Raw genomic sequence first — 11,295 nt, forward strand, 5'->3', positions numbered from 1 at the left:
TTGTTGTCTATTACCGACCTGTCAACATAACTAACACTGATCTGGATACTGTTGTTATCTATTAGTGACCTGTCAACATAACTAACACTGATCTGGATACTGTTGTTATCTATTACCGACCTGTCAACATAACTAACACTGATCTGGATACTGTAGTTATCTCAACATAACTAACACTGATCTGGATACTGTTGTTATCTATTACCGACCTGTCAACATAACTAACACTGATTTAGACAGTATTAATAACAAAGACTGACCTAGAATCAGAGAAAACAGTATAAACCCTGACTAGTTGCTCTGCTGGGTGATAAAGACTGACCTGGAATCAGAGAAAACAGTATAAACCCTGACTAGTTGCTCTGCTGGGTGATAAAGACTGACCTAGAATCAGACAAAACAGTACAAACCCTGACTAGTTGCTCTGCTGGGTGGTAAAGACTGACCTGGAATCAGAGAAAACAGTACTAACCCTGACTAGTTGCTCTGCTGGGTGATAAAGACTGACCTGGAATCAGAGAAAACAGTATAAAACTGACTAGTTGCTCTGCTGGGTGATAAAGACTGATCTAGAATCAGAGAAAACAGTATAAAACTGACTAGTTGCTCTGCTGGGTGATAAAGACTGATCTAGAATCAGAGAAAACAGTATAAAACTGACTAGTTGCTCTGCTGGGTGATAAAGACTGATCTAGAATCAGAGAAAACAGTATAAACCCTGACTAGTTGCTCTGCTGGGTGATAAAGACTGACCTAGAGTCAGACAAAACAGTATAAAACTGACTAGTTGCTCTGCTGGGTGATAAAGACTGATCTAGAATCAGAGAAAACAGTATAAAACTGACTAGTTGCTCTGCTGGGTGATAAAGACTGATCTAGAATCAGAGAAAACAGTATAAACCCTGACTAGTTGCTCTGCTGGGTGATAAAGACTGACCTAGAGTCAGACAAAACAGTATAAACCCTGACTAGTTGCTCTGCTGGGTGATAAAGACTGACCTAGAGTCAGACAAAACAGTATAAACCCTGACTAGTTGCTCTGCTGGGTGATAAAGACTGACCTAGAGTCAGACAAAACAGTATAAACCCTGACTAGTTGCTCTGCTGGGTAATAAAGACTGACCTAGAGTCAGACAAAACAGTATAAACCCTGACTAGTTGCTCTGCTGGGTAATAAAGACTGACCTAGAGTCAGACAAAACAGTATAAACCCTGACTAGTTGCTCTGCTGGGTGATAAAGACTGACCTAGAATCAGAGAAAACAGTATAAACCCTGACTAGTTGCTCTGCTGGGTGATAAAGACTGACCTAGAGTCAGACAAAACAGTATAAACCCTGACTAGTTGCTCTGCTGGGTGATAAAGACTGACCTAGAGTCAGACAAAACAGTATAAACCCTGACTAGTTGCTCTGCTGGGTAATAAAGACTGACCTAGAGTCAGACAAAACAGTATAAACCCTGACTAGTTGCTCTGCTGGGTAATAAAGACTGACCTAGAGTCAGACAAAACAGTATAAACCCTGACTAGTTGCTCTGCTGGGTGATAAAGACTGACCTAGAATCAGAGAAAACAGTATAAACCCTGACTAGTTGCTCTGCTGGGTGATAAAGACTGACCTAGAGTCAGACAAAACAGTATAAACCCTGACTAGTTGCTCTGCTGGGTGATAAAGACTGACCTGGAATCAGACAAAACAGTATAAACCCTGACTAGTTGCTCTGCTGGGTGATAAAGACTGATCTAGAATCAGACAAAACAGTATAAACCCTGACTAGTTGCTCTGCTGGGTGATAAAGACTGACCTAGAGTCAGACAAAACAGTATAAACCCTGACTAGTTGCTCTGCTGGGTGATAAAGACTGACCTGGAATCAGACAAAACAGTATAAACCCTGACTAGTTGCTCTGCTGGGTGATAAAGACTGACCTAGAATCAGACAAAACAGTATAGACATGTAGACATGTACAATGCTCTTCAGGAGAAAACTGTGTGTGTGTGTGTGTGTGTGTGTGTGTGTGTGTGTGTGAGTGTGTGTGTGTGTGTGTGTGTGTGTGTGTGTTTTCTCATGTGACTCATGGGGCTCAGTAAAATATGAGTCAGATTTTATTTATTTATTTAACCGTTATTTAACTAGGCAAGTCAGTTAAGAACAAATTCTTACAATGGCAGCCTACCCCGGCCAAACCCGGCCACACCCGGCCTGCCCCGGCCACACCCGGCCTTCCCCGGCCAAACCCGCCCTTAGGGTTAATATATATGTGAAATATAGATGCAACATAAAACAATTACAGTTCATATAAGGAAATACGTCTAACCTGACCGTAATACCCTGTATATAGTCTCCACATTGACTCTGTACCGTAATACCCTGTATATAGCCTCCACATTGACTCTGTACCGGTACCCCCTGTATATAGCCTCCACATTGACTCTGTACCGTAATACCCTGTATATAGCCTCCACATTGACTCTGTACCGTAATACCCTGTATATAGCCTCCACATTGACTCTGTACCGGTACCCCCTGTATATAGCCTCCACATTGACTCTGTACCGTAATACCCTGTATATAGCCTCCACATTAACTCTGTACCGTAATACCCTGTATATAGTCTCCACATTGACTCTGTACCCCCTGTATATAGCCTCCACATTGACTCTGTACCGTAATACCCTGTATATAGCCTCCACATTAACTCTGTACCATAATACCCTGTATATAGCCTCCACATTGACTCTGTACCGTAACACCCTGTATATAGCCTCCACATTGACTCTGTACCGGTACCCCCTGTATATAGCCTCCACATTGACTCTGTACCGTAATACCCTGTATATAGCCTCCACATTGACTCTGTACCGGTACCCCCTGTATATAGCCTCCACATTGACTCTGTACCGTAACACCCTGTATATAGCCTCCACATTGACTCTGTACCGTAATACCCTGTATATAGCCTCCACATTGACTCTGTACCGTAATACCCCCCTGTATATAGCCTCCACATTAACTCTGTACCGTAATACCCTGTATATAGTCTCCACATTGACTCTGTACCCCCTGTATATAGCCTCCACATTGACTCTGTACCGTAATACCCTGTATATAGCCTCCACATTGACTCTGTACCGTAATACCCTGTATATAGCCTCCACATTAACTCTGTACCGTAACACCCTGTATATAGCCTCCACATTGACTCTGTACCGTAACACCCTGTATATAGCCTCCACATTGACTCTGTACCGTAACACCCTGTATATAGTCTCCACATTGACTCTGTACCCCCTGTATATAGCCTCCACATTGACTCTGTACCATAATACCCTGTATATAGCCTCCACATTGACTCTGTACCGTAACACCCTGTATATAGCCTCCACATTGACTCTGTACCGGTACCCCCTGTATATAGCCTCCACATTGACTCTGTACCGTAATACCCTGTATATAGCCTCCACATTGACTCTGTACCGGTACCCCCTGTATATAGCCTCCACATTGACTCTGTACCGTAACACCCTGTATATAGCCTCCACATTGACTCTGTACCGTAACACCCTGTATATAGCCTCCACATTGACTCTGTACCGTAATACCCTGTATATAGCCTCCACATTGACTCTGTACCGTAATACCCCCCTGTATATAGCCTCCACATTAACTCTGTACCGTAATACCCTGTATATAGTCTCCACATTGACTCTGTACCCCCTGTATATAGCCTCCACATTGACTCTGTACCGTAATACCCTGTATATAGCCTCCACATTAACTATGTACCGTAATACCCTGTATATAGCCTCCACATTGACTCTGTACCGTAATACCCTGTATATAGCCTCCACATTAACTCTGTACCGTAACACCCTGTATATAGCCTCCACATTGACTCTGTACCGTAACACCCTGTATATAGCCTCCACATTGACTCTGTACCGTAACACCCTGTATATAGCCTCCACATTGACTCTGTACCGTAACACCCTGTATATAGCCTCCACATTGACTCTGTACCGTAACACCCTGTATATAGCCTCCACATTGACTCTGTACCGTAATACCCTGTATATAGCCTCCACATTGACTCTGTACCGTAATACCCTGTATATAGCCTCCACATTGACTCTGTACCGTAATACCCTGTATATAGCCTCCACATTGACTCTGTACCGTAATACCCTGTATATAGCCTCCACATTGACTCTGTACCGTAATACCCTGTATATAGCCTCCACATTGACTCTGTACCGTAATACCCTGTATATAGCCTCCACATTGACTCTGTACCGTAATACCCTGTATATAGCCTCCACATTGACTCTGTACCGTAATACCCTGTATATAGCCTCCACATTGACTCTGTACCGTAATACCCTGTATATAGCCTCCACATTGACTCTGTACCGTAACACCCTGTATATAGCCTCCACATTGACTCTGTACCGTAATACCCCGTATATAGCCTCCACATTGACTCTGTACCGTAATACCCTGTATATAGCCTCCACATTGACTCTGTACCGTAACACCCTGTATATAGCCTCCACATTGACTCTGTACCGTAATACCCTGTATATAGCCTCCACATTGACTCTGTATCGTAATACCCCGTATATAGCCTCCACATTGACTCTGTACCGTAACACCCTGTATATAGCCTCCACATTGACTCTGTACCGTAATACCCTGTATATAGCCTCCACATTGACTCTGTACCGTAACACCCTGTATATAGCCTCCACATTGACTCTGTACCGTAACACCCTGTATATAGCCTCCACATTGACTCTGTACCGTAACACCCTGTATATAGCCTCCACATTGACTCTGTACCGTAATACCCTGTATATAGCCTCCACATTGACTCTGTACCGTAACACCCTGTATATAGCCTCCACACTGACTCTGTACCGTAATACCCTGTATATAGCCTCCACATTGACTCTGTACCGTAATACCCTGTATATAGCCTCCACACTGATTCTGTACCGTAATACCCTGTATATAGCCTCCACATTGACTCTGTACCGTAACACCCTGTATATAGCCTCCACATTGACTCTGTACCGTAATACCCTGTATATAGCCTCCACATTGACTCTGTACCGTAATACCCTGTATATAGCCTCCACATTGACTCTGTACCGTAATACCCTGTATATAGCCTCCACATTGACTCTGTACCGTAATACCCTGTATATAGCCTCCACATTGTTATTTTACTGCTGCTCTTTAATTATTGGTTATTTTTCTATTTAAATGTTTTTTTTTGGTTTTTGGTTTTTACATCAGTGTATTTTAGTAAATACTTTAATACTTTTTTTTCTTAAAATTGCATGGTTGGTTAAGGGCTTGTAAGTAAGCATTTCACTGTAAGGTTGTATTCGGCGCATTTGACAAATAACATTTGATTAGATTTGAAGTCAATTGAATTCAATTCATTAGGCCCTAATCTATGGATTTCACATGACTGGGCAGGGGCGCAGGGCCTTAGAAGCCATAGGTCCACTCACTGGGGAGCCAGGGTCCACTCACTGGGGAGCCAGGGTCCACTCACTGGGGGAGCCAGGGTCCACTCACTGGGGGAGCCAGGGTCCACTCACTGGGGGAGCCAGGGTCCACTCACTGGGGGAGCCAGGGTCCACTCACTGGGGGAGCCAGGGTCCACTCACTGGGGGAGCCAGGGTCCACTCACTGGGGGAGCCAGGGTCCACTCACTGGGGGAGCCAGGGTCCACTCACTGGGGGAGCCAGGGTCCACTCACTGGGGGAGCCAGGGTCCACTTACTGGGGGAGCCAGGGTCCACTTACTGGGGGAGCCAGGGTCCACTTACTGGGGGAGCCAGGGTCCACTTACTGGGGGAGCCAGGGTCCACTTACTGGGGGAGTCAGGGTCCACTCACTGGGGGAGCCAGGATCCACCCACTGGGGAGCCAGGGTCCACTCACTGGGGAGCCAGGGTCCACTCACTGGGGGAGCCAGGGTCCACTTACTGGGGGAGCCAGGGTCCACTTACTGGGGGAGTCAGGGTCCACCCACTGGGGGAGTCAGGGTCCACCCACTGGGGGAGTCAGGGTCCACCCACTGGGGGAGCCAGGATCCACCCACTGGCGAGCCAGGGTCCACTCACTGGGGAGCCAGGGTCCACTCACTGGGGAGCCAGGGTCCACTCACTGGGGGAGCCAGGGTCCACTCACTGGGGGAGCCAGGGTCCACTCACTGGGGAGCCAGGGTCCACTCACTGGGGAGCCAGGGTCCACTCACTGGGGGAGCCAGAGTCCACTCACTGGGGGAGCCAGGGCCCAATCACTGGGGAGCCAGGATCCACTCACTGGGGAGCCAGGATCCACTCACTGGGGAGCCAGGATCCACCCACTGGGGAGCCAGGGCCCACCCACTGGGGAGCCAGGGTCCACTCACTGGGGGAGCCAGGGCCCAATCACTGGGGAGCCAGGATCCACTCACTGGGGAGCCAGCATCCACCCACTGGGGAGCCAGGGCCCACCCACTGGGGAGCCAGGGCCCACCCACTGGGGGAGCCAGGGCCCACTCACTGGGGAGCCAGGGCCCACTCACTGGGGGGGCTAGGGTCCACCCACTGGGGAGCCAGGCCCAGCCAATCAGAATTAGTTTTCCCGACAAAAGGAAACAGGAATCAAATTGTCCACAGTGACCATCAAAGCAGCCATTGTGGTCAAATCAATTAGTGAGCAATGTATCAAAGCCAGAGACTGTGGCCAGGCCAGGATAGGGCCAGTACTGGTCTAAAGTAGAGCACTACGAAGGGAATAGGGTGCCATTTGGGACACAGTCGAGGTGTCAGGTCCTTAGACCCAGTAATAAGATGATGCTATGTGGAGACATTGTGTGTTGGGGAGGGGGGGGCTGTTCCCTATGGGACCAGGAGGTCTGGTGAGGGGCTTCATTAAGGGATGGACCTCTGTGGCTGAGGGTGATAACCCTGCTCATCTGTCATTGTTAGCAGTGACCTGGAATGGAGGGAGGGACACATGTGTTCTAGAACCCTCACAACATCAGACAGACAGACGGAGCACTCACCATGTTCTAGAACCCTCACAAAATCAGACAGACAGACGGAGCACTCACCATGTTCTAGAACCCTCACGACATCAGACAGACAAACGGAGCACTCACTATGTTCTAGAACCCTCACAACATCAGACAGACAGACGGAGCACTCACCATGTTCTAGAACCCTCACAACATCAGACAGACGGAGCACTCACCATGTTCTAGAACCCTCACAACATCAGACATACAGACGGAGCACTCACCATGTACTAGAACCCTCACAACATCAGACAGACAGACAGAGCACTCACCATGTTCTAGAACCCTCACACCATCAGACAGACAGACAGATCAACATCAGACAGACAGACGGAGCACTCACCATGTTCTAGAACCCTCACAACATCAGACAGACAGATCACTCACCATGTTCTAGAACCCTCACAACATCAGACAGACGGAGCACTCACCATGTTCTAGAACCATCACAACATCATACAGACAGAGCACTCAGTTCTAGAACCTTCACAACATCAGACAGACGGAGCACTCGCCATGTTCTAGAACCCTCACAACATCAGACAGACGGAGCACTCGCCATGTTCTAGAACCCTCACAACATCAGAGAGACAGACAGAGCACTCAGAGGTTCTCTAAATAACATTGTAGAGAAAATGACTGAAGCTAACAGTGTTGTTGTGTCCCGGTGTCTGACACCACCGTAGCTTCAAGAGACAACTTGAACAGAGCAGAGTGATTATACACAGAACTGCATGGCAGTAATGAAGTCCTCTCACAGTCTATTCCTACTGAAATGGAGACGGAGTGGAGGCTGCAGGGTGGCCACTAGACAACCACCAAGTGGAACGGTTGGAGGACAAAGGCATCCTGATTACAAACAGACTCCATGACCACAACGAGCTGTTTCTACATTTAGCAGACTCTCTGATCCAGAGAGACTTACAGTAGAGAGTCATTTAACAGACTCTCTGATCCAGAGAGACTTACAGTAGAGAGTCATTTAACAGACTCTTTGATCCAGAGAGACTTACAGTAGAGAGTCATTTAACATACTCTCTTATCCAGAGAGACTTACAGTAGAGAGTCATTTAACAGACTCTCTGATCCAGAGACTTACAGTAGTGAGTCATTTAACAAACTCTTTGATCCAGAGAGATTTATAGTAGAGAGTCATTTATCAGACTCTCTGATCCAGAGAGACTTACAGTAGTGAGTCATTTAACAGACTCTTTGATCCAGAGAGACTTACAGTAGAGAGTCATTTAACAGACTCTCTGATCCAGAGAGACTTACAGTAGAGAGTCATTTAACAGACTCTCTGATCCAGAGAGACTTACAGTAGAGAGTCATTTAACATACTCTCTGATCCAGAGAGACTTACAGTAGAGAGTCATTTAACAGACTCTTTGATCCAGAGAGACTTACAGTAGAGAGTCATTTAACAGACTCTTTGATCCAGAGAGACTTACAGTAGAGAGTAATTTAACATACTCTCTTATCCAGAGAGACTTACAGTAGAGAGTCATTTAACAGACTCTCTGATCCAGAGAGACTTACAGTAGAGAGTCATTTAACAGACTCTCTGATCCAGAGAGACTTACAGTAGAGAGTCATTTAACAGACTCTCTGATCCAGAGACTTACAGTAGTGAGTACATACATGTTTATACTGGTCTCCAGTGGGAATCGAACCCACAACCCTGACGGTGCGAGAGCCATGCTGCACCAACTGAACCACACAGGACCTGAGTTATTCCTTTCACCAGAACCTGTTCCCTGGTTTCCTGTTTGACCGTGTCTGTAAACACTGTTCCCTGGTTTCCTGTTTGACCGTGTCTGTAAACACTGTTCCCTGGTTTCCTGTTTGACCGTGTCTGTAAACACTGTTTCCTGTTTGACCGTGTCAGTAAACACTGTTCCCTGGTTTCCTGTTTGACCGTGTCTGTAAACACTGTTTCCTGTTTGACCGTGTCTGTAAACACTGTTCCCTGGTTTCCTGTTTGACCGTGTCAGTAAACACTGTTTCCTGTTTGACCGTGTCTGTAAACACTGTTCCCTGGTTTCCTGTTTGACCGTGTCTGTAAACACTGTTCCCTGGTTTCCTGTTTGACCGTGTCTGTAAACACATTTCCCTGGTTTCCTGTTTGACCGTGTCTGTAAACACTGTTTCCTGTTTGACCGTGTCAGTAAACACTGTTCCCTGGTTTCCTGTTTGACCGTGTCTGTAAACACTGTTACCTGGTTTCCTGTTTGACCGTGTCAGTAAACACTGTTTCCTGTTTGACCGTGTCTGTAAACACTGTTCCCTGGTTTCCTGTTTGACCGTGTCTGTGAACACATTTCCCTGGTTTCCTGTTTGACCGTGTCTGTAAACACTGTTTCCTGTTTGACCGTGTCTGTAAACACTGTTCCCTGGTTTCCTGTTTGACTGTGTCTGTAAACACTGTCCCCTGGTTTCCTGTTTGACCGTGTCAGTAAACACTGTTCCCTGGTTTCCTGTTTGACCATGTCTGTAAACACTGTTCCCTGGTTTCCTGTTTGACCGTGTCTGTAAACACTGTTCCCTGGTTTCCTGTTTGACCGTGTCTGTAAACACTGTTCCCTGGTTTCCTGTTTGACCATGTCTGTAAACACATTTCCCTGGTTTCCTGTTTGCCCGTGTCTGTAAACACTGTTCCCTGGTTTCCTGTTTGACCGTGTCTGTAAACACATTTCCCTGGTTTCCTGTTTGACCGTGTCTGTAAACACTGTTTCCTGTTTGACCGTGTCAGTAAACACTGTTCCCTGGTTTCCTGTTTGACCGTGTCTGTAAACACTGTTCCCTGGTTTCCTGTTTGACCGTGTCAGTAAACACTGTTTCCTGTTTGACCGTGTCTGTAAACACTGTTCCCTGGTTTCCTGTTTGACCGTGTCTGTAAACACTGTTCCCTGGTTTCCTGTTTGACCGTGTCTGTAAACACTGTTCCCTGGTTTCCTGTTTGACCGTGTCTGTAAACACATTTCCCTGGTTTCCTGTTTGACCGTGTCTGTAAACACTGTTTCCTGTTTGACCGTGTCTGTAAACACTGTTCCCTGGTTTCCTGTTTGACCGTGTCTGTAAACACTGTCCCCTGGTTTCCTGTTTGACCGTGTCAGTAAACACTGTTCCCTGGTTTCCTGTTTGACCATGTCTGTAAACACTGTTCCCTGGTTTCCTGTTTGACCGTGTCTGTAAACACTGTTCCCTGGTTTCCTGTTTGATCGTGTCTGTAAACACATTTCCCTGGTTTCCTGTTTGACCGTGTCTGTAAACACTGTTCCCTGGTTTCCTGTTTGACCGTGTCTGTAAACACATTTCCCTGGTTTCCTGTTTGACCGTGTCAGTAAACACTGTTTCCTGTTTGACCGTGTCTGTAAACACTGTTCCCTGGGTTCCTGTTTCCCTGGTTTCCTGTTCGACCGTGTCAGTAAACACTGTTCCCTGGTTTCCTGTTTGACCGTGTCTGTAAACACTGTTCCCTGGTTTCCTGTTTGACCGTGTCTATAAACACTGATCCCTGGTTTCCTGTTTGACCGTGTCAGTAAACACTGTTCCCTGGTTTCCTGTTTGACTGTGTCTGTAAACACTGTTTCCTGTTTGACCGTGTCTGTAAACACTGTTTCCTGGTTTCCTGTTTCCTGGTTTCCTGTTTGACCGTGTCTTACCTGAAGTATGTTGAAGGCGCTGAATAGAGCGGGGACAGGGGAGCACCGCCGGGAGTCCACCACGACTGTCAACCCTAGGGAACGCACCTCCTTCCTGTAACACACAGGATATGACATCAGAGACAGAGACTCAGGCCACACCAGTAAGCTCTTCAGCACTGTTCAAGCTATCAGAACCGTAGTGTCAGGAGCTATCAGAACCGCAGTGTCAGGAGCTATCAGAACCGTAGTGTCAGGAGCTGTCAGAACCGTAGTGTCAGGAGCTATCAGAACCGTAGTGTCAGGAGATATCAGAACCGTAGTGTCAGGAGCTATCAGAACCGTAGTGTCAGGAGCTATCGGAACCGTAGTGTCAGGAGCTATCAGAACCGTAGTGTCAGGAGTTATCAGAACCATAGTGTCAGGAGCTATCAGAACCGTAGTGTCAGGAGTTATCAGAACCGTAGTGTCAGGAGCTATCAGAACCGTAGTGTCAGGAGTTATCAGAACCGTAGTGTCAGGAGCTATCAGAACCGTAGTGTCAGGAGCTGTCAGAACCGTAGTGTCAGGAGCT

General features: G+C 46.9%; 1 protein-coding gene across 6 annotated transcripts in view; it reads right to left on the reverse strand.

Annotated features, from left to right (window-relative positions):
• plekhg4 (pleckstrin homology and RhoGEF domain containing G4) overlaps positions 1-11,295 on the reverse strand; it is a 257,371-nt gene that overhangs the window by 133,111 nt on the left and 112,965 nt on the right. For all 6 annotated transcript variants that reach the window (XM_090223345.1, XM_090223344.1, XM_090223343.1 and 3 more), the window contains one exon: positions 10,743-10,836. In XM_090223345.1, coding sequence (XP_090079471.1) covers positions 10,743-10,836 — 94 coding nt within the window. The remainder of the gene's footprint in view (positions 1-10,742; positions 10,837-11,295) is intronic.

This window comes from Oncorhynchus mykiss, chromosome 26 (genome assembly GCF_057628025.1).
Source record: "Oncorhynchus mykiss isolate SJ-2025 chromosome 26, ASM5762802v1, whole genome shotgun sequence".
Classification (NCBI taxonomy): domain Eukaryota; kingdom Metazoa; phylum Chordata; class Actinopteri; order Salmoniformes; family Salmonidae; genus Oncorhynchus; species Oncorhynchus mykiss.